General features: G+C 45.7%; 1 protein-coding gene across 1 annotated transcript; it reads left to right on the forward strand.

Annotated features, from left to right (window-relative positions):
* The first annotated feature begins 1,176 nt into the window (after positions 1 to 1,176).
* LOC141052972 (N-formyl peptide receptor 3-like) lies at positions 1,177 to 23,944 on the forward strand. The gene is made up of 2 exons (XM_073550302.1): positions 1,177 to 1,250; positions 22,897 to 23,944. Exon 2 carries the CDS (start codon positions 22,913 to 22,915, stop codon positions 23,867 to 23,869), a length of 957 nt encoding a protein of 318 aa, XP_073406403.1. The 5' UTR covers positions 1,177 to 1,250; positions 22,897 to 22,912; the 3' UTR covers positions 23,870 to 23,944.
* The last annotated feature ends 981 nt before the right edge of the window (positions 23,945 to 24,925 follow it).

Raw genomic sequence — 24,925 nt, forward strand, 5'->3', positions numbered from 1 at the left:
GTTTAAAAAGATCTGCCGTTTTGCTGTGGAGTTTCGTGCGAGAAACGCTGCAGATAGGGAGGAGGATGAGTGTGTGGGTGGAGACTATGTGTGTGCGGTGAATACATACGTGTCTGTCTGTGGGTGTCTGTGTGTGTGTGTGTGTGTGCAGGTCTGTTTGTAGGCAGGCATCATCCGATGGGACTACTAGTCCCATCCGGCTATGTTTGCTACAGTGACAGCATTAGCTGATGATGGGACAGTAGTAGTCCCATCATCCGGCTACTGTGTTGAATTAAAAAAACACACACACATACAGTACATACTCACCATACAGCAAATCCTTAACGCCCTCGATCCCCTGCAAAAACAAAACAAAACACCAACAGTATACTCCCTGTTCCAACGTAATCCATTTAATATCAAGTGTCCCACGACAATCTCCCGTGGAGAGCTGTCACATCGGGAGATGTCACCGCTCTCCAGGGGACGCAATTTTTCCCCTTTTTTTAATTAAACAGATATTGCGTTTAAGGCCGAGGTCACACTTGCGACAAACTTGCACGAGTCTCTCACCTCAATACCTGGCACTGCCGCCGACACTCGGGATCGGAGTGTGCGGCTGCATGTATTTCTATGCGCTCCGGTCCGAGTGCATGCGGCAGTGCCGGGTATTGAGGTGCGAGACTTGTGCAAGTTTCTCGCAAGTGTGACCCTGGCTAACAGATTTTTTCTATCTATAGATAGATATGTCTATAGATAGATATAGACAAAAAAGAGCACAGCAGCACCAGGTTTTCTGTATATTTAGGGTATGTGCACACGTTGTGGATTCCGGTGCAGATTTTTCCGCATCCACAGGTAAAATGACCTGTGTTTTACCTGCTCATTTCCTGCGGATTTTCTGCAGATTTTGTGAGGATTTTGCCTGCGGTTTTACACCTGCGGATTCCTATAATGGAATAGGTGTAAAAAGCTGCGAATTCCGCACAAAGAATTGACATGCTGGGGAAAATAAACCATAGGTTTACATGGTACTGCCAAATCTGCAACGTGTGCACGTACCCTAAACTATTGATTCTGGCTGCCTCCAGCCTGATTTTGCACTCCTCCCATTGACCTGCAGGTGGCTGTAATCAGCTCTACCTGCCCATAAATTGTAGGCTTAGCCTGGGAGTGGACAGGAGTGTCCATAACTGTAGGCTGATAGATAAAGAGAGGCATATACAGTGGAGCAGGACCCATCAGAACCTTCATTTTCATCTATTACTGTAAGTTAAAAAAATTTTGAAAATATTTTTGAGTATTAAAATATAAATTAAATGTTGTTCTGTGTTTTCACATGGCCTAGATTCATGCATAGGGCTGCTGTGCCCTTTTTTGTCTACTGTATATAATACAGGTTGTCAGCTTGCACGTGTTCACATTAGGAGGTGCTGGTCAGATTTCTTTGTATATAGATATACTGTATATCGATAGATAGATTTATCTATTAGTGATGAGCGAACGTGCTCGCCACTACTTGTTACTCGCCCGAGTATCACGGTACTCGTTGTACTCGGCGAGCACCGAGCATTTCCGGTATTATTCAGCGGGAACTCGGGTCTCCACCCAGCTTTTTTGGCTGACTTCAGAGGCCCAATCCTGCGGCAGGGATTGTCTGCCAGGCCATGAAATGCCGCAGCCATCTTTGTGTGGTTGTGCAGTGATTGGCTGGCCGCACAGCATCAACTGTGATATAAGAGACAGGGCACCGCCCTGCTCGGAGCATTCAGCTCCGGACTGAGATAGCGTAGGGAGAGCTGCTGCCGAGATAGGGTCAGAATTAGGGATTTATTAGTCAGTGAGGGGTCTACCATCATAAACTACTCAAATCCAGATAAACAAACAGCCCTTCTAAGGACTAATTCCAGGGTATATAGGTTCCAGTGTTAGGTAGGCAGGGTAGTGTACGTCGCTCTATACACATCAGTGCAAGGCCTGCAGGCTCTGTATGTGTGTATATAGATCATTGCATGCATCAAAAGGGTCCATCCCTTCCTGGTGCTGCTGCTGCTACCTGTAGGATATATTGGCCGTATATACCTAGACCCAGGTGTAAATGGCTTTGAAAATTTTTTTGGCAAGGGCTAATAGAGTTTTTTTTTTATTGCAAATCAATCCAGAGCCCTTTTTCCCCCATTTGCTTATTGACAGTGCAATAAGCAGATCCTTTTCATAGCGCATCATGAAAATCCAGCAATTTTAAAGGGGTCCCAAACATCCCTTTTGAGTGCGCAGAGAAATATTTAATTTTTATGTGGTACGGTTGAGTAGATTTTTTTTTTTGTGTCTTACACAATTTCTTGACACTATTTTGCTGAACCCCCCAAAAAAATACATACTGGCCACGTATTTTACAGTGTGGTATATCTGTACACACCTCATGCATCCATCTGCTAAAAACTTTGGTCTTTTTAGGCCTAAATTTAATTTTATTTTTGCTGTCTGTCACTGTACTTAAATACAGCACTATTTAGCCAAAAATAGGCCACACGTATGTCGTAGTGGTATCTCCATGCCAGCTAATATTTGTGCGTGCTATAAGTTTGGCCAGTTTAGGCCGGTTTTCCTTTTTTTTGGTCCTGGGTGTCACAGCACTTATATATAGCACTAGTTAGCCAAAAAATAAAAATACAGGCCACACATTTTTCGTTGTGGTATCTCCCTAAGAGGCCTCATTTATCATTGCCAAAAATTTGGCCATGTTAGGCCTAGACATTGTGTTTTTTTTTTTTTTTAAGTCTGTTAACGTACTTATTAAATCTGATGAGGCAAAACACATTTTTACCTAAAGTCCAGATAGGTAAAAGTGTGGTTTTCCAGCACACGTATCACATACAAGTTGCCTCCCAAATAACTCTTTTGTAGTGAATGTGTATAATATTGTAGTCCATTTACAATGAGCAAGGCACGTGGCAAGGGATGGGGAAGTGGACGTGATGGTGATGGTGCAGGACGAGGCCGTGGGCAAGCTGAAATTGGCCCACCATAAACATCCACACCTTCTCACTGGACCTTAGTGTCCAAAGTCCTAGGGGACCACGGCAAGACAGCACTATTGAAGCCTGAGCAGTGTGAAAAGGTTGTTGGTTGGATAGCGGATAATACTTCCATTTACTCATCCACCAGCACCCTGTCGTCAAGTCACAGTAGCCGTGAATCTGGACCGCATATTCCTTACCCTGATCCTCCTTCCTCCCACCATGCTGACTGCCCTGAGCCAACTGATCACACACTCGGACACTCCGAAGAGCTGTTCAGTTTTCCATTTGGAGACTTGTGCCTCTCGCCCGGTCAACTTGAAGCGGGGTAAGATGATAATCCATGTAGCGATGCACAAATCTTTGAGCAGTCACGGTCACAAGAGGAGGACAATGATGAGATCCAATTGCCGGAAAATCAGGAGGAGGACCAGGGTGGGAAAGTGGAAGATGAGGTGGTGGATGACCTAGTAACAGACTCAACCTGGCAGGAGGACATGCAGAGCGAGGACAGCAGCACACAGGGAGAGGTAGGCGTCACACCACTTCAGGCAGGAAGAAGCAGTGTTGTGGCTGCAGACAGAAGTTGTAGAACCGTTCCCGGTAACACCAAACTGACAGAAGTTGCCAGTACAACTGTTAGGTCTTCCTGAGTCTGATTATTTTTTTAAAGACTGCAGATAACCTCAAGCAGGCCATTTGCAACATCTGTCACGCCAGCATCAGCAGGGGTAGCAAAACTACCAGCCTTACCACAACCAGCATGATCAGGCACATGGCAGCAAAGCTCCCGACTTTGTGGACACAACCCCATGCTGCAGGAACAGTGTCTGCGGGTGATACCACAGCTTCTTCCAGTGTTGTGCGTGCAAGCCAATCCCCTGTCCAAGGTGCATGCGAAGATGCCTCGTGCCCTGCACCTGCCGTTGCCCACAGTCAAATAGCATCATCATCAAGCACATCCATGTCCTTGTCCCAGCGCAGCCTTCAGTTGTCCATATCCCAGTCATTGGAATGTAAGCGTAAAAATGCAGGTAACGCCCCACAGACCACAGTGCTCAATTCTCATATTTCTCAACTGCTTGTGGTGGAAATGTTGCCTTTTAGGCTAGTGGAGATGGAAACTTTCCGTAACCTGATGGCGGCAGCCATCCTAAGATACTCGGTCCGCAGCTGCCACTATTTCTCCCGCTGTGCCGTCCTGGCATTACACAAGCACGTGTTCCACAACATTACCCATGCCCTCAACAATGCAGTTACAGGGAAGGTATACCTAACCACGGACACGTGGACAAGTGCTTGTGACCAGGGACAGTACATCTCGATGGGTTAACATAGTGGAAGCTGGGACCCAATCAGAGCTTAGGATGCAACACGTTCTCCTGATGCAAAGGTTTGTGGGCCCTACCTCAATCAGGGTTGCCCCCACTGTGTACATCTCCTGCACAACCTCCTCCTCAGCCTCCATGTACAAAATGAGCTCATCAGTCACAAGCTGGAAGCACTGCAGCACTGCCAAATCAAAGCTGCAACAGGCTGTGGTGAAGCTAATTTGCTTAGGTGACAAACCGCACAATGCTGAAGAGTTGTTGACAGCTCTGAAAGAGCAGGCAGATGTGTGGCTGACACCGCTGAATCTCCAGCCAGGCATGGTTGTGTGTGACAATGGCAGAAACCTGATGGCGGCTCTGAGGTGAGGCAAACTGAAACATGTACCATGCCTAGCCCATGTGCTGAGCCTTGCTGTTTAACGTTTTCTAAAACGCTATCCGGAGCTGCCGTATCTGCTGGTTAAAGTACGCTACCTGTGTGCACATTTTAGAAAGTCAGCTACAGCTTCAGCCGCCCTTGCCGTGCTTCAGCAGTGATTGCAGATTCCGGCATACCGAGTGGTGTGTGATGTCCCCATGCATTGGAACTCTACACTGCATATGTTAGAAAGGATTTGTGAGCAGAAGCGGGCAGTTGATGAATACCAGCATCAACAAGGCTGTCGTTTTTCAGGTTCGACTCAAAACATAAGACCTCAGAAGTGGACATGGATGTCAGACATATGTAGCATCCTCCAAAACTTTGAGGAGTCCACCAAGATTGTGAGCGGCGATAACACCATAATTAGCATCACCATGCCACTTTTCTGCATTCTGAAAAGCTCTCTGCTCGCAATGAAAGAGGATGCATTGCACGCGGAGCACGAGGATATGGATCAAGGAACCATTCAAGGTGATTTCACACACCCCAGCCTCATGTCATCCCAACGTGGAGGACACCTTGGTCAGTTGTCCTGTTGGTGAGGACACGGAGGGCTTGCCTGTTACCAGTCTGGCACGCATGGCTGACTTTATGTTGTGCTGCCTTTCCCGTGGCCCTCGTATTGTCAAAATATTGGGTACCAGTCATTACTGGCTAGTGACACTTTTAGACCCACGCTACAAGGATAACTTTCAATCTCTTGCTCCAGAGGCAGACAGGTGTACCAAAATGGTGCAGTACCATAGGGTCATTGTTGCAGAAGTATTAAAAAAAATTCCCATGTCAAAATGCTGGCGGCAGAGATAACAGTTCGTTGGCCAACCAAGCAGGACAGGCGAAACAGACACAAGTCCACTCCAGCAGAGACAGAGGAACATTGGCAAAGTTCTGGGAAAGTTTTCTAAGACCCTCCTGGGTCGCCATCCCAGGGCTGTGGGGTACTCAGTACCAGGCCGGAGTCAGGGGGATGTGTCACAGCAGCGATGACCCGGTCCGTGGCCCTGGGCGCCCAAGTAATGGGGAGATGTAGTTAATGGTAGAATAGTTTGTGACGCCACCCGTGGTGTGTGGCAAATATGGTGTTAGGCCAACGCTGCATACAGATACACTGGGACTGATGGTATGTGCAGCTTAGATGGTAAAGCTCCCCACAGGTGGAGCTGTAGTCCCAGGGCAGAGTAGATGTAGTAATGGCAGGGAGGCGCAGATGGTGTAGGTGCAGGTACCCAGGTGTAGCGGTGCTGGAATAACTGGAGGACACCAGAGTATGCGGTTCCAAAGCTTTACTCACTGTTTGCAGTTCACACAGATGCCTGCCTCCGCACTGTGTCCTTCGGGTCAGGGCCTCAGCCAACCTCCAGATAAGATTGGATTCTCCCCACCAACACTCCGCCAACATGTACCTTCCTGAACGTCTCCTCCAACGCGCCTTGTAGTGTGAAGCACCCCAGTACCATGGTTCCCTGGAGTACCTCTTGTCTCGGATTCCTATGACCCTTACTTGTATGACAGACAGCTGTAGCCTCTATCAGGGACTCCTCACTATGGAGTCCTAGCTCACTATTCAGATGCTGTTGTGTCCCAAGTCTATGATGGGAGTAAGGCATTAGCGGCTAACTACTCCACCGGCGTCTGTTGCTGGATATAAAAGTTCCGATCAACCTCGGGGACCGGGCCCCGGCCTTTGCGCACTGGAAGGGTTATCTCTCTTTCTCAACCTGCTTCCCACCGTCCTTCTGTCTCCTTCGTTCCGAACTGTTCTATGTTTCTTATGGAATCTGTAGTATCAAGTCTATGTCTCTTTCTCCTTCTCTTCCTTCCCCGTGCCAGCTGGCCCAGATCACTGGGGCAGCTGCAGCACTCCTTCCTTCATCCCTTCTTCAAGGGATTCTCACTCCTCACTGAGTGAGCGTCCTCCGACTGACTTACTTCAGACTGACCTGTAATCCTACACTTTCCCTCTCTTTTATATCTAACTCCACCCACCTCCTCTGCACCTCTTGTGTTACGAAGCCAGGGACCACAAAGGGCACCCTATGACCTTTCCAGCATAATGCATGGATGGGTCCCTGCTGAACTATCCTGTGTGTGGGGTGCAGGTGTTGGAATGTGGAAGGGAGTTCCCACCTTACCTGGATGGTGGGGTACCACACCTTAGGAGAAGGTGCAGTACCTCTGTGGCGACTGAAGCCTCAGGGGCGCCACATACCCCCCACGTTAAACACAGCACGTCCGTGGGCTGCAAGACAACAAAAGAAACAATACAGGAACACACAAAAGTTTTTAAATGCTGGTTAACAATACTTATCTAATCTTCCTAATGTAGGAGGCACATTTCTTAAACGTTACAAACAGGCTAACTTCCTATCTTAGTCTCAAAAATTTTCTTTAAGTGCAATTCTTAATTCAAAGTGCTATACTCAACACATTTTCTATCAATTATTCGCTTTCTCTTTCTCCCTTTCTACTGGATGCAAGACACTGACCATCTGTACTTGGCCTGTCACCTGTTACTTTATTCAATTCTCACATTCTTTATTCAAGTTTCACATTCTATCTCGAAACTTTTCTAATTCTCTGTATCAAAACATTCTATAAAAGACATTTACTTTGCATAAGACACAACATTATCAAATACTTTATCATAAAACATACAAGAATCTCTGAAAGGTGTTGAATACTGCTCCCAGCCGGGATTTCTTGCAGTGTCCCTTGAGGTAGACATCATTCTTCAAAAAGTGGCCATATGTAAAACATCATCTTCGCAAAGAGTCTATATGTAAACCGTTATCTTCACAAAAGGGGTTGTATATGTAAAACCAAGAGAGAGCACCCAAAGGGGTGCAAACTATGTACAATAAAGTTTTGGACCAATCAGCGCCTATGATCTCCACAGTTCTATTTCAAAACCACACTGCCAATCACAAACTGGGCAACAAGATAAAAAAAAGGTAAAGGCACAACTGGTGCAAATGACCCTCCTGGGTAACGAGATTTGTAGAAATTTTCTTTTTTTTTTCTTATTTACTTTTACTGGTGATCCCCTCCTGGGGTTCTGGAACTGGAACCATCACCATATTCGAGATAGTCATTGACCATTCTTAGATAGTCCTCTTCCTGCGGTGTCAAGCCAGAGATCTTCTTAGGCTGCCGGGTTGGAGTCGACTTTGGGGCAGCTGAAATCCTGGTAGCAGGTACCTTGGCAGCTTGGGTGGTAACTGTTGGTGGAGGAGCATTGAAGGGCTTCTGTGGCAGGTACCTCTCGATGAACTCTGCAGGGATACGTCGTACATTCAGGGCGTACCATCCCCTGAGCCCCTCATGGCGGGTAAAGGTGACATACTCCCCAGGTTGCAGGTTTCTATCAGGGTGTCCTTTGTGCAAGTGAGATTTGACGTCCCTCCGGTTAAAGAATAAGTCACTTATCCTCTTGGGGTCTGCAATGAATCCAAACCTCCGCTCTTGATTAACATTAAGGACCTGCCCCCATCCTGCGGCATCCTGGGAACCGTAATGCCCAGCACGGGTCCTCTCTTTTCTCTTCAGATCCGGGCCCAGTACAGCCAATCTCTGCTGCTCCCTCTCCCGGTGCTCAGCTGCTTGATGATAGTTCGGCAATGGGCCTCATTTTCTCCCTCCTCCCGGGACCTGCTTTCGCCTGCTGGGGCCTGCGGTACAACCGTTTGGGGTTCCGGTGTCTCCCCCCCTGGGGACTGGCTTCCCGGTCCCAGACCAGGTCTAGCACAACCTGGCCATCCGCTGCAGCGGTGGGGCAACCCCGGGTCTTCTCGAGTGAAGGGACGCCTGACATACCTGAGGTCTCCCGGCGGTGCGGCCACTGCTCCGGTGCAGGTGATGAGGGAGCAGGTGAGGGCTCCGGATCGGCAGGGGTCTCTGCGGGGACCTGCGCAGCCGTGTCAGGTCCAAGCGGGAGCTCCGCTTCCACTCCCAGGTCCTCCGGTAATTTCTCTGGGCAGGTGGTGCTCAGCCGCACGGTCAGGGTGGAGGTGTAGGTCAGCGCCATCCGGGGGCAGTCCGGTATAGCAGCGGGTACCGGGGAACTAGGTACCGCAGGTGGAAGCCCTGCCGATGCGCGGTGCCGTCTCAGCCTCTCCAGCGCTTCCCTTCTCAGCTGCAGACGGGTGGTCAGTTCGGTGATCTCTTCTTGTAGCTGCCGACAAATCATGCCGGCTTCAGGGTTGGAGCCGTCAGCCATGGCGCCAGGGGCCCGCGCTCCGCAGGCCTCCTTCCCTTGCTTCCCAAAATGGCGCTCTGCCGTTCTTCTTCTTGCTCCGCCCTTCTGCTTGCCACTGGCTTCCTCTGCCCCTCCTTCCAGGGGCGGCGTCTTCCAGCACCTCCATACCAAGCCAGTATACGAACCCCTCGGGGGAGGGGTGGGCCATGCATCTGTCACATAGTAATTCAGGCAGGGAAGGCCCAATACTCTTCGCGGTCTTTTCTTAGGACCTCCCATCTCTTCACGCCCTTCTTCTCCGCGCCATCAGCCATTTTTAAGATTCATGTCACACTCTATTAAATTTGGTCTTTGGCACATTTTCAAAAATTGTAAATCCAAGGCACACAGAACCCGATGGCATCGGGTCTCGTCATCCTGTTCGTGACGCCAAAATTGGGTCGCCCTCCCAGGGCTGTGGGGTACTCGGTACCGGGCTGGTGTCAGGGGGATGTGTCACAGCAGCGATTACCCGGTCCGTGGCCCTGGGCGCCCAAGTAATGGGGAGATGTAGTTAATGGTAGAATAGTTTGTGACGCCACCCGTGGTGTTTGGCAAATATGGTGTTAGGCCAACGCTGCATACAGATCCGCTGGGACTGATGGTATGTGCAGCTTATATGGTAAAGCTCCCCACAGGTGGAGCTGTAGTCCCAGGGCAGAGTAGATGTAGTAATGGCGGGGAGGCGCAGATGGTGTAGGGGCAGGTACCCAGGTGTAACGGTGCTGGAATAACTGGAGGACACCGAAGTATGCGGTTCCAAAGCTTTACTCACTGTTTGCAGTTCACACAGATACCTGCTTCCGCACTGTGTCCTTCGGGTCAGGGCCTCAGCCAACCTCCAGATAAGATAGGATTCTCCCTACAACACTCCACCAACATGTACCTTCCTGAATGTCTCCTCCAACGCGCTTTGTAGTGTGAAGCTCCTCAGTACCGTGGTTCCCTGAAGTACCTCTTGTCTCGGGTTCCTATGACCCTTACTTGTATGACAGACAGCTGTAGCCTCTATCGGGGACTCCTCACTAAGGAGTCCTAGCTCACTATTCAGGTGCTGTTGTGTCTCAAGTCTATGATGGGAGTAAGGCGTTAGCGGCTCACTGCTCCACCGGTGTCTGTTGCTGAATATAAAAGTTCCGATCAATCTCGGGGATCGGGCCCTGGCCTTTGCGCTATGGACTGGAAGGGTTATCTCTGCTTCCCACCGTCCTTCTGTCTCCTTCATTCCGAACTGTTCTATCTTTCAGGGACCACAAAAGGCACCCTATGACCTTTCCAGCATAAAGCATGGATGGGTCCCTGCTGAACTATCCTGTGTGTGGGGTGCAGGTGTTGGAATGTGGAAGGGAGTTCCCACCTTACCTGGATGGTGGGGTACCACACCTTAGGAGAAGGTGCAGTACCTCTGTGGCGACTGAAGCCTCAGGGGCGCCACACTCCCATTGCCCATGCACTGTGGCGTGGGGTAATCTCACAAGGAATGCAATGTTTTCTAAGATGCTGAGGAAGTACCTTGCTGACCGTACCAATGTCCTCCGTGATTCATCTGCATCTTTTAATTATTGGTATCCAAGCTGAACACGTGGCATGAGCTGGCTCTCTATGCCTTGGAGGTCCTGGCCTGCCCTGCAGCTAGCATTTTGTCTGAGAGGGTTTTTAGTGCTGCTGGTGGCATTACCACAGATAAGCGCATTCACCTTTCTACGGAAAATGCAGACAGGCTGACTCTTAAAAAAGAAAAAAATGATCAAGAGATGGAATGGGCCTGACTTCTCGACACCACCAAATGATGACAGCGAAGCATAAACTCCAATGTAGTGTTTTTTTGGGAGGTGTATTCCCATGCACCTCTTCACAACCAAACATGGGTATACAATTCCTGATTTTGGCTATTTGTTGTCCTCCTTCTCCTTATCCTCACTGTCCACCACCACTTGAACACCAGGGTGAACGTATCCAGACATGCTCCGGCCACTCTCTGTTTTGGCAAGGGTGTTATGATGCCCGTCACCAAAATACAAAAAATATGTACATCCCCAAGGGCTGTGTCATAATTCTTGGCAGCCCATCCACTCACTGCATAGGCTGTATCTGTTTAGGAGACCCACTGTTTAATAATGGCCATTTAAGAAGATTAATGCTGACTGATGCCCCTGTAAAAATAGGCTCTGTGACTGTGAGTCCCTCCTTCATAAATGAAACAAGATGTGTCTGCTTATGTGTCACACACCACAAGGCCAGCTAGGGTTGTTAAATGTTACAATGACATTTCCCAGTGAATGCATTTGTTTTGGTTGAAAGCAATGTTAAAGTTGAAAAATGCTTCAAAAATACTGCATCTAAACATAGCCCAAGTGGTGGAGGAACATTTTGGTTTGGGGTTATTTATTTTGCCTTATATACAAGTCATTAACCCCTTCACCCCAAGGGTGGTTTGCACGTTCATGACCGAGCCAATTTTTACAATTCTGACCACTGTCCCTTTATGAGGTTATAACTCTGGAACGCTTCAACGGATCTAGGCGATTCTGAGAATGTTTTCTCGTGACATATTGTACTTCACTTTAGTGGTAAAATTTTTTCGCTGTAACTTGCATTTATTTATGAAAAAAACAGAAATATGGCGAAAATTTTTAAAATTTTGCAATTTTCAAACTTTGAATTTTTATGCCCTTAAAACAGAGAAATATGTGACAAAAAATAGTTACTAAATAACATTTCCCACATGTCTACTTTACATCAGCACAATTTGGGAAACAACATTTTTTTTTTGTTAGGAAGTTATAAGGGTTAAAATTTGACCAGCGATTTCTAATTTTTACAACAAAACTAGGGACGGGCTGCACCTCAATGGGGAGGGTGCAGCTGTGCTGGGGGAGAAAATGGCTAGAAGGTTGGAGGAGTGTTTAACCCCTTCACCACCAAGGGTGGTTTGCACGTTCATGACCGGGCCAATTTTTACAATTCTGACCACTGTACCTTTATGAGGTCATAACTCTGGAACGCTTCCATGGATCACGGTGATTCTGACATTGTTTTCTCGTGACATATTGTACTTCATGTTAGTGGTAACATTTCATTCAAATAACTTGCGTTTATTTGTGAGAAAAACGGAAATTTGGCGCAAATTTTGAAAATTTTCCAACTTTGAATTTTTATGCCCTTAAATCACAGAGATACGGCACACAAAAAACTTGATAACTAACATTTCCCACATGTTTACTTTACATCAGCACAATTTTGGAACCAAAATTTTTTTGTTAGGAAGTTATAAGGGTTAAAAGTTGACCAGTGATTTCTCATTTTTACAACACCATTTTATTTTTAGGACCACATCACATTTGAAGCCACTTTGAGGGGTCTATATGATAGAAAATACCCAAAAGTGACACCATTCTAAAAACTGCACCCCTTAAGGTGCTCAAAACCACATTCAAGAAGTTTATTAACCCTTTAGGTGCGTAACAGGAATTTTTTTAAATATTTAAAAAAAAAATGAACATCTAACTTTTTTTCACAAAAAAAATATTTCAGGTTCAATTCTTTTTATTTTACCAAGGGTAACAGGAGAAATTGGACTGCAAAAGTTATTGTACAATTTGTCCTGAGTACGCTGATACCTGATATGTGGGGGGGAACGACTGTTTCGGCGCATGGCAGAGCTCAGAATGGAAGGAACGCCGTTTGACTTTTTCAATGCAAAATTGGCTGGAATTCAGATCGGACGCCATGTCACGTTTGGAGAGTCCCTGATGTACCTAAACAGTGGAAACCCCCTACAAGTGACCCCATTTTGGAAACTAGACCCCCCAAGGAACTTATCTAGATATGTGGTGAGAACTTTCAACCCACAAGGACTTTACAGAAGTTTATAACGTACAGCGGTACAATTAAAAAATCATATTTTTTCCACAAAAATGATCTTTTCACACCAATTTTTATTTTCCCAAGGGTAACAGGACCCTAAAAGTTATTGTGCAATTTGTCCTGAGTACGCTGATACTCCACATGTGGGGGTAAGCCACTATTTGGGCGCATGGCAGAGCTCAGAAGGGAAGCAGCGCCATTTGACGTTTTTGGCTGGAATTGAGATCGGACATCATGTCGCGATTGGAAAACCCCTGATGTACCAAAACAGTGGAAACCCCCCACAAATGACACCATTTTGGAAACTAGACCCCCTAAGGAACTTATCTAGATGTGTGGTGAGCACTTTGAACCCCCCCAGTGCTTCACAGAAGTTTATAACGCCCGGGCGTGAAAATAAAAAATTCGTATTTTTTCCACAAACATGATCTTTTAGTCACCATTTTTTTTATTTTCCCAAGGGTACCAGGAGAAATTGGACCCCAAAAGTTGTTGTTCAATTTGTCCGGAGTATGCTGATACCCCATATGTGGGAGAAAACTACTGTATGGGCACACGTCGGGGCTCGGAAGGGAAGTAGTGACGTTTTGGAATGCAGACTTTGATGGAATGGTCTGCGGGTGTCATGTGCATTTGGAGAGCCCCTGATGTACCTAAACTATTGAAACTCCCCACAAGTGACCCCATTTTGGACACTAGACCCCCCACGGAACTTATCTAGATGTGTGGTGAGCACTTTGAACCCCCAAGTGCTTCACAGAAGTTTATAACGCTCGGACGTGAAAATAAAAAAATCATTTTTTTCCACAAAAATGATATTTTTGCCCCCAACTTTTTTATTTTCCTAAGGGTAACAGGAGAAATTGGACCCCAAAAATTGTTTTGCAATTTGACCTGAGTAGGCTGATACCCTACATGTGGGGGTAAAACACTGTTTGGGCGCATGTCAGAGCTTGGAAGGGAAGGAGCACCATTTGACTTTTTCAACTCAGAATTGGCTGGAATTGAGAACAGATGCAATGTTGCATTTGGAGAGCCCCTGATATGCCCAAACAGTGGAAACCCCCAATTCTAACTCCAACCCGAACCCCAACACACCCCTAACCCTAATCTCAGCCCTAACCCTAACCCTAGCCCTAACCCTAATGGAAAAATGGAAATAAATCCATATTTTATTATTTTTCCCTAACTAAGGGGGTGATAACGGGGGGTTTGATTTACTATTTAGGGCGGTTTTTATATTTAGCAGCTGTCGCACGCTAAAATACGCTTTTTATTGTAAAAATTGTTTTTGCATCACCACATATTGAGAGCTATAATTTTTCCGTATTTTGACCCACTGAGTCATGTGAGGTCTTATTTTTTGCAGGATGAGTTGACGTTTTTATTGGTACCATTTTCGGGCACGTGACATTTTTTGATCGCTTTTTATTCCGATTTTTGGGACGCAGAATGAACTAAAAGCAGCGTTTCATGAATTTCTTTTGGGGGGGTGCGTTAACACCGTTCCGCGTGCGGTAAAATTGATAAAGCGTTTTTATTCTTCGGGTCAGTACGGTTACAGCGATACCTCATTTAGGTAGTTTTTTTATGTTTTGTCGGTTTTATGCAATGAAAACTATTTTATATAAAAAATAATTATTTTTGTATCGCTTTATTCTGCGAGCTATAACTTTTTACTTTTTCGCTGATGATGCTGTGTGGCGGCTCGTTTTTTGCGGAACAAGATGACGTTTTCAGCGGTACCATGGATATTTATATGCGTCTTTTTGATCGCGCGTTATTACACTTTTTGTTTGGCGGTATGATAATAAATCATTATTTTTTGCTTCGTTTTTTATTTTTATTCTTTAAGGGGTTAACTAATGGGACAGTTTTATAGGGCGGGTCGTTACGGACGTGGAGATACCTAATAAGTGTACTTTTATTGTTTTTGTTTTTTTTTTTTATTTCCAAAAAATGGATTTATTTGGGGGAATATTTTTTTTATTTTTTTTAACTTTATTAAATAGTCCCAGGTGGGACATCACTGTCCTGTGACAGATCGCTGATCTGTCACATCACAGATCACTGTGACAGATCAGCAATCTGTCACAGGCAGTGCAGAAGGCTTCCTCATGCCTGCGCTTTGCCACAGGAATGGCGTATAGCAAATGTGGTGCCAATATTCAAAAAGGGGACAAAAACTGAACTTGGAAATTATAGGCCAGTAAGTTTAACCTCAACTGTGGGTAAAATCCTGGAGGGTTTTCTAAGAGATACTATACTGGAGTATCTGCAGACCAATAACCTCATGACCCAATTTCAACATGGGTTTACAAGGGACCGTTCCTGTCAGACTAATCTGATAAGCTTTTATGAAGAGGTAAGTTCCAGACTGGATCAAGGGAATGCAGTGGACGTGGTGTATATGGACTTTTCAAAAGCTTTTGATACAGTGCCACACAAAAGGTTGATACATAAAATGAGAACAATGGGGATGGGGAAAATATGTGTAGGTGGGTTAAGAGCTGGCTCAGGGATAGGAAACAAAGGGTGGTTATTAATGGAGCACACTCGGACTGGGTCACGGTTAGCAGTGGGGTACCACAGGGGTCAGTATTGTGCCCGCTTCTTTTTAACATATTTATTAATGACCTTGTAAGGGGCATAGAGAGTAGTATTTCAATATTTGCAGATGACACTAAACTCTGCAGGGTAATCAATTCAGAGGAGGACAATATATATTTATATTACAGGAGGATTTATGTCAACTAGAAGCTTGGGCTGATAAATGGCAAATGAGCTTTAATGGGGATAAATATAAGGTCATGCACTTGGGTAGAACGAACAAGATGTATAATTATGTGCTTAATTGTAAAACACTGGGCAAAACTATCTCTGAAAAAGACCTGGGTGTATGGGTGGACGACAAACTCACATTTAGTGGCCAGTGTCAGGCAGCTGCTGCAAAGGCAAATAAAATAATGGGATGCATTAAAAGAGGCATAGATGCTCATGAGAACATAATTTTACCTCTATATAAGTCACTAATGCGACCACACTTAGAATACTGTGTACAGTTCTGGTCTCCGGTGTATAAGAAGGATGTAGCTGAACTGGAGCAGGTGCAGAGAAGAGCGACCAAGGTTATTAGGGAACTGAGGGGTCTGCAATACCAAGACAGGTTATTACACTTGGGGTTATTTAGTTTGGAGAATTGAAGGCTTAGGGGTGATCTTATTACAATGTATAAATATATGCGGGGACAATACAAAGACCTTTCTAATGATCTTTTTACTCTTAGACCTGTGACGGGGACAAGGGGGCATCCTCTGCATCTGGAGGAAAGAAGGTTTAAGCATACTAACAGACGCGGATTCTTTACTGTAAGAGCAGTGAGACTATGGAACTCTCTGCCATATGATGTTGTAATGAGTGATTCCCTACTAAAATTTAAGAAGGGACTGGATGCCTTTCTTGAAAAGTATAATATTACAGGGTATATACACTAGTTTCCTTAGTGTTGCGTTGATCCAGGGAGCTAGTCTGATTGCCGTATGTGGAGTCGGGAAGGAATTTTTTTCCCCAATGTGAAGCTTACTGTTTGCCACATGGGTTTTTTTTGCCTTCCTCTGGATCAACATGTTAGGGCAAGTTAGGATAGGATATGGGTTGAACTAGATGGACTTAAAGTCTCCCTTCAACCTTAATTACTATATGTAAAACTTACAAAACCATTTTTTTTTAGGGACCACCTCACATTTGAAGTCACTTTGAGGGGTCTAAATGGCAGAAAATACCCAAAAGTGACACCATTCTAAAAACTGCACCCCTGAAGCTACTGAAACTACATTCAAGAAGATTATTAACCCTTCAGGTGCTTCACAGGAGCAGAAGCAACATGGAAGGAAAAAATGAACATTTAACTTTTTAGTCACAAAAATATTTTAGCAACAATTTTTTTTATTTTCCCAAGGGTAACAGGAGAAATTGGACCCCAAAAGTTGTTGTCCAATTTGTCCTGAGTACGCTGATACCCAATATGTGGGGGGGGATCCACTGTTTGGGCACATGACAGGGCTCAGAAGGGAAGTAGCCCCGTTTGGCTTTTTCAAACTAAAATTGGCTGGAATTGAGATCGGACGCCATGTCGCGTTTGCCGAGCGTCTGATGTGCCTAAACAGTGGAAACCCCCCCACAAGTGACCCCATTTTGGAAACTAGACCCCCCTAAGGAACTTATCTAGATGTGTGGTGAGCACTTTGAACCCCCAAGTGTATCACTAAAGATTATAATGCCCGGCGTGAAAATATAAAATCCTGTTTTGTTCCCACATAAATGATCATTTAGTCCCCAATTTTTAATTTTCCCAAGAGTAACAGGAGAAATTGGACCCGAAAAGTCGTTGTCCAATTTGCCCTGTTTGTCCAGAGTACCCTGATACCCCACATGTGGGAGAAAACTACTGTTTGGGCACACGTTAGGGCTCGAAAGGGAAGTAATGATGTTTTGGAAAGCAGACTTTGATGGAATGGTCTGCGGGCGTCATGTTCCATTTGCAGAGCCCTTGATGTTCCTAAACAGTAGAAACCCCCCATATGTGACCCCATTTTGGAAACTAGACCCCCTAAGGAACTTATCTAGATGTGTGGTGAGCACTTTGAACCCCCAAGTGTTTCACTAAAGATTATAATGCCCGGGCGTGAAAATATAAAATCCTGTCTTGTTCCAACATAAATGATCATTTTGTCCCCAATTTTTAATTTTCCCAAGAGTAACAGGAGAAATTGGACCCCAAAAGTCATTGTCCAATTTGTCCTGGGTACTCTGGTACCCCACATGTGGGAAAAAACTGTTTAGGCACACGTCGGGGCTCGAAAGGGAAGTAGTGTTGTTTTGGAATGCAGACTTTGACGGTCTGCTGACGTCATGTTCCGTTTGCAGAGCCCCTGATGTGCCTAAACAGGAAAAAAAACCACATGCGACATCATTTTGGATACTAGACCCCCAAAGAACAAATCTAGATGTGCCCCCAACTAATCTAATGTAAATTAGTAGTGCATGGAGGTGTGGTACAATTTGAAGCAATCCTTCATACACAGGCCAGGTTTTTCAGGGCAGGTGTCGCATTGATAGGTGGTGTCCCTGCGTATTCCTTTTTTGTAACACACTCGACACCTTTTTTGCAGCTTACCTTTTCTTGGGGTTGGTGGGACCACCCCCCGGAAAATGCTGACCTGGGACAATACGAGCACCTTCAGTTCCAGAAGTACTGGGGCCCGCTCCTTCCTGAGCGCCAAATATCAGGGCCTTAACCACTACCTCCTGGAACTGAAGGTACGACGTATCGCTGGGGCATGCACATTGTGACAGCAGGAATGCGTTGAGCATTGCCATTTGGACGATGTGCTCGGCCAGCTTTCTATACCACACCTTGGCCTTCCTCAATGCATTGTACGGTTGGAGGAGTTGATCGGAGAGATCAACGCCCCCCATGTTTTTGTTGTACCCCACTACACATGTCGGTTTGCGGACCTGTGTAGAGGTACCCCGTACAGTGCAGAGGGTACTGCCATCACCGTGTATGGTGGTCAAGAGATGGACATCTCTCTTGTCCTTGTACTTGACCACCAGCAGGTTGTCGCTACATTGGACTCTGCTCTCACCTTTTCGGAGCATTTGCCCAAGTAGCGTCTTTGGGAGGCCTCTCTGATTTTTGCGGACAGTACCGCAAGCTGCTGTACGTCGCTCAGAGAGGGATTTGTAGAGTGGGATGCTGGTATAAAAGTTATCAGTGTTAAGGTGATAACCTTTATCCAGCAGTGGGTGCACCAAATCCCACACAATTTTCCCACTCACTCCCAGGAAAGGAGGACACTCAGGGGGTTCAATCCGGGTGTCCTTCCCTTCGTAAACTCTAAACTTGTGGATGAACCCTGAGGTACTCTCACACAACTTATAGAGTTTGATTCCGTACCTGGCCCTCTTACTGAGCAGGTATTGACGGAATCGCAGCCTTCCCTTGAAGTGAACCAAGGACTCATCCACGCAGATGTCCCTTTGGGGCACGTACACTTCAGCAAACTTTTTGTTGAAGTGTTCAATGACCGGCCGAATTTTGAAAAGATGGTCAAAGTTGGGGTCATCTCGTGCGGGACACTGTGCATTATCAGTATAATACAGAAACTTGTGGATGGCCTCAAAACGCGTCCGGGCCATGACCATTCGGAACACTGGAGTGTTGTATAAAATATCAACACTCCAATATTGCCGAATTTCCGGCTTCTTCAGTATCCCCATATGGAGGACCAGGCCCCAAAACTGCGTCATTTCAACTGAGACCAGTTTGAAAATGTTGAACGCGGGTTTTGCTCCAAAAATTGACGAGCGTACAAATTAATTTGCTCCACCATGAGGTTAACAAAATCCTCAGAGAAAAAAACTTTGAAAAAGTCAATTTCTGTGAGGCCGGTGGTGTCAAACTTGATTCCGGATTCTGCCACAAAATCAGGAATCAGTGGCTCGTAATTTTCGGGGGGGCGAGGTCAATACGGGGAGCACTGGGTCAGCTGCGGGCATGGTGGGTGCTGCCTCACCTTCTGTCCTGGAGCGTCTGCGTGGCGGTTCCGCAGGACCCGAGGAGGAAGATGAGGAGGGGGAAGAGGAAGAAGAAGAGGATGAAGAATCCGAAAAATAAAAGTCGGATCGTCATCCAAATCGCTATCAGTGTCGGAGGCAAGTATAGCATATGCCTCCTCCACTGAATAGCGCTGTTGGGCTGAATTTGATTACATTTTTGTGTAAATATGGTGCTTGGGTGTACACTTTATTGAAAACTGTATGTGTACGTGAGGGGGGGGAGTGATTGGTGTAAACTTTCTGTAAAGAAAAAGCTGTGGAAAAAAGTCTAAAACAGCAGGCCCTAGCTGATAAGTGTCACTTATCAAAACTAGGCTGCTGGATGTGCGCACGGGGTGGCGCAAGGGGGGGGGGTGGAAAAAAAAAAAAGGAAAACGGCAGGTACAAACTCTGATAAGTGAACTGTGTCACTTATCCAAGTTTTGCAGCTGCAGGATGTGTGTACGGAGGTGGCGCAAAGGGGACTAAGGAAAAAAAGCGAGCACGAGTGTTGATCGGTGAACGGCGTCACCGATCAACGCTCGCCGGCTGCGCACGGAGGTGGCGCAAAAGTGGGGTGGAGGGGGATAAAAATAGGGGGAAGGGGGATGGGGGATTAGGTTGGGGGGATGATGATAGAAGGGGGGTGAAGATAGATTGGGTAGGGGATCAGAGATCAGGAACACTTACGGTTGGCGGTTTTTTCTTTCTTTTCTGCAGGGATTGTGATGCTACAAGCTGTGGCACCACAATTCCCAGCACAGGAGCTCTTGCTGTGTCCGACCTCTCTGCAGGAATCCTCAGCTAGAGTGAGGACCCCTGCAGACAGGTCAGACAGGTCAGGGGCAGGTCACAGAGCGGTCACATCGCTGCTGTGACCTGTCATTGGTGGGATCGAATGATTACATCGATCCACCAATCCCTGATCTGCCTGGTGACCATGGCAACTGCCTAGAATCAGAGCTCACAGCTCCGATTACTAGGCAGGTCATGCCCAGGTCACCAGCAGGGCACAGAGCGGTCACATGGTGACCGCAGCTGTGCCCTGTGGTTGGCGTGATCGCCGATCTAATCGATCGCGCCAGCCAGCTCCTGCTGGGCCTGCATCAGGCTCCAGCCTAGGATCGGTGCTAATATAGCACCGATCCGGGCCGGTACTGGCAGGGCACAGTGGCTATATAGCGCCGCTGTGCACTGCGATTTGGCGCGATCGATTAGATCGGCGATCGCGCCAATCCATGTGCTTTTTGCCGATGCCTGGCATTGCCAGGCACCGGCTCTAGGATCGAGTACATCGGTACTCGATCCCAGCCTAGGACATCATTGTTTCAGCCAAGCTGATTGGCTGAAACAATGAGAAATGCTGCGATTGGCTGTTCAGAATTGAACAGCCAATCACAGCACTCTGGATGCCGGGGGGGCGGGATCGCAGCCCAGGATGCCGACGCCATCTTCTGTAAGGTGACATGGCGTCAGAATTTTAATGCGATCACCGCGACTTAAGTCGCGGTATCGCATTAAAGGGCCCGACGTATTTTCCCGTCCACGGTCATACGGGCCCGGGTACCGTGGACGGGATAGTACGTCGGATTCAGGAAGGGGTTAACTTGGAAAGAATGTACCTTATATTTCCCAGCAAAATCTGTTTTGGTATGTTTTTTGGTGCACCGGTAAAAATGGCATGAACCTCTGACAACATTGTTTACAGCTGTGATCAGGGATGCTTCCAGGGGCGATCCCCATGATGTCCCCGTGTCATTTGAGCAGTGTTTCCATCATTTTCTGATGTTTTTAGACCTTAAAAGGACCCCGGGGGGATCGCAATCAAAATGCTCGGGTCTCCCATAGACTTGCATTGGGCTTGTTGTTCTGGCGGAGTACCCAAGTATTCCAATTGGTCGACCCGAGCAGCGAGCACCCGAGCATTTTACTGCTCGCCCATCACTAATATCTATAGAGATTCACTTCTATTAGTTTTGTGTGTGTAAACATTACTTTAGAACATGGTGTGTGATGATATTATGGTCTTCAATGGAGCATGTAAGAGAAGAGGTTGGACAAAGAAATGACATCACAATTCTCTTTTTTGTTGGTAAATTATTTATCTTACAAATCCTCATGGAAAAATGCATGAAAATCTGCATAAAAAACGCGCGGATTTCTAACTGCGTTTTCTGCCAAGAGAGGAAGAATTTGAGCAGAAAATTCCACAGGCAAATCTGTAACGTGTGCACATAGCCTAACAGTGTTTTATGTGTGTTTTTTCCAGAAGAAGCCTATAGAGAAACAAAGCACCAAAACCGCAGAGTTCAGCAGCGTCTTCAGACCTCAGAGAGCGGAGATTTCATGGAATCACGTCCACGTTGCTTGGACATTTAGACCGTGTTCACATGTAGCGTAAATGTTGCGTATCTTCTGCTGCTGTTTTTACATGAATGTTCTGCTGTGTCTGACTGTCCAAGCAGAGTGGCTGTGATTCCATGAAAACTGCGCCGCTATTAGACTCCAGCAGACAGTATCCTCCATTATGTAACAGTCAGTATTTCTCTATAGTCTTGTCTCCTCCTGGTTACAGCTGTTCTTCCTTTCCCTTTTCTTTCCTTGCCTTTCCCATTCCTTCTCTCCCCTCCTACCTCCTATATGTTTTATATATAAGGGATCTTATCTGTGTCCCGTAACCCTTTCCCTGCCTGTCTGGACAGACCAAGCTTTTTCATTTTCCTTCTATCCCTGTAATTTGTAATGTTTCTCTTTTCTCCATGTCCCTTAATAAACCATATTTTTCCTTCCCGATTCTCCGTCTATTTTGCCTATGTCTTTTATCCCTTTAAATTTCTTTTTTTTGCTTTTATTTTGTCCTTGTTTGCTTCTATATTAGTCCATGTTCACATGTTGCGTTTTTGATGCAATTTTTTTCTGCAGGAAAAACCTGCTCTCTCGGCAGTAAGAAACTTGCTTCAAAAAATCCCGGTTTTGCTTAGTTTTTGTTGCGTTGTTGTCGGGGTACATTTGTCTCTTGTTCATGCTGATAAAGTTTAGTGCATAAAAAAATCAGATTCAAGTTCATCAGGTTTTGGCACCAAAAATGCAGCAAAACTGATACCTGCGATTTTTCAGCATTTTTTTCAGCGTTTTTCGCTCCCCTATTGCTTTTAATGGCTGAAAAATGCAGAAAAAATGCTGAAATAAGTGACATGCTGCATTCTGCAGAAACCAAGGTATTGTACAAAATACTGAGGAGAAAAACCCGAGCTGTGTGCAGGAGATCGCGGGAACCTCAGAGACTTTACAGGTGAAACACAGGGAAACATTTGTATTAAATAACGCTCCTCATTGTGATCCCACTGTGATGTCAGCCCCCGTCCTCCATGTACAAGGGGGAAACTGATGGAACTATAAAGTCTTCATTCCCCTAATGTCTGCCCTGTTCTGTCTTCTCAGGTCACCTGATGAATACATGACAAAATATTATGAATACATTCTGCAGAAGGCGTCCATTACATTATACAGCGTTGTTTTTGCTCTCGGGATTATCGGTAATGGATTAGTCATCTGGATTGCCGGATTCAGGATGAAGAACACAATCAGTGCCGTGTGGTTCCTCCACCTGGCCATCGCCGACTTCCTGTGCTGCTCATCTCTCCCCCTGAGAATTGCTGAGTGGGCTGCACTTTTCTCTGATGACCTCCCAGATCCTGCATATTGTATAGTGAACATCTTTCTGTTTAATGTGAACATGAGCGCCAGTGTTCTCCTCCTGACGGCCATGAGCATTGACCGCTGGGTGTCCGTCATGTGGCCATTCTGGGCCAAAGTTCATAGATCTCGTAGCCTGGTGAGAATCAGTGCAGCGATCATCTGGGGGCTGAGCGTCACTGTGGCCGGTGCGGTGTATTATGTGTATAGATACCATGTAGGTTCTCTAGCTGAATGGTGTGTATTATATTATTATCACATATCTCCTTATAACCGAGAGTTAGATCAGACCATGCAGTGGATCAGATTGGTTATAATGTGTGTGATCCCGTTTCTCATCATCGTCACCTCTTATGTCACCATTTTCTACAAACTTAGAAAAAGTAAGAGATCCCAGAGATCTCAGAGATCCTCCAGGATCATCACCGCTGTTATATCGTGTTTCTTCATCTGCTGGTTTCCATATTACATCTGGCTAAAAATGTTCTGGCTTTATGGAGACTACATAATATCCTATACAGTACACACTATCACTACCAGCCTGGCTTGTCTGAACAGTTGCCTGAATCCAATCATTTATGTGTTTCTGACAGCGGATTTCCAACACGGTTTCCTCAGATCCATCCCCTCCCGGCTAGAAAGAGCCTTAGGTGACCCTCCTAATGACCTGTGCGGGGAGCGAGGAGATGCAGGAGACACTCGCCCTACTGATGTGTAATGTATAATCCTGGGATCTCCTCTATGTGACACCTCTTAACCCCTTGGAGACTGGGCATTTTTCCAGTTTCTTTCCTTTTTCTGCCCAAATACCATAAAGCATTATTTCCCCATGAAGGACGGATTTTTGCAGGATGAAATGTAATTATGAAAGTCTCCCTTCATGTTACCACATAATGTGCTGAAGAATGGGGAGAAAATAATCCCAAGTGAAGTGAAACAGTGAAAAACAAATTGTAATTCCACCATAATAATAAAGTGACCCAGTAGATCACATCAATTAACCCCTTCACCACCTTGGGAGTTTTCATATTTAATGTTCCTTTTTTTTGCTCCCCTTCTTCCCAGAGCCATAACGTTGTTATTTTTCTTCAATATGGCCGTGTAGGGCTTGTTTTTTTTTGCGGGATGAGCTGTCCTTTTGATTGACACCATTGGTTTTGCCATATAGTGTACTGCAAAATGGCAAAAAATTCAAACTGCGGTGAAATTGCAAAAAAAATGCAATTCCACAACTGTTTTTAATTCATTTTTTTTACCATATTCACCAAATGGTAAAACTGACCTGCCATTATGATTCTCCAGGTCATTACGAATTTGTACATACCAAACATGTCTAGGTTCTTTTTTTATTTAAAAAAATCCAATATTTCTAAAAAAAAGTCCCCATTTCCCGATACCCGTAGCGTCTCCATTTTTCGTGATCTCGGGTTGAGTGAGCGCTTATTTTTTGCATGCTGAGCTGACATTTTTACTGATACCATTTTGGTGCAGATACGATCTTTTGATCGCCCGTTATTGCATTGTAATCCAATATTGCGGCGACCAAAAAAACGTAATTCTGCAGAGTTGATTTTTCTCTCGTTACGTCAATTACTAATCGGATTAATAATTTTTATATATTGATAGATCAGGCGAATCTGAACACGGCGATACCGAATATGTGAATATTTTATTCAATGTTTTATTGGGAATGGGGGGTGATATAAACTTTTATTTATTTCTTAATATTTTTAAAACAGTTTATTACTTGCTTTAATAGTCCCCTTAAGAGACT

This window comes from Dendrobates tinctorius, unplaced genomic scaffold (genome assembly GCF_039654945.1).
Source record: "Dendrobates tinctorius isolate UK_male_01 unplaced genomic scaffold, ASM3965494v1 ptg000164l, whole genome shotgun sequence".
NCBI lineage: Eukaryota > Metazoa > Chordata > Amphibia > Anura > Dendrobatidae > Dendrobates > Dendrobates tinctorius.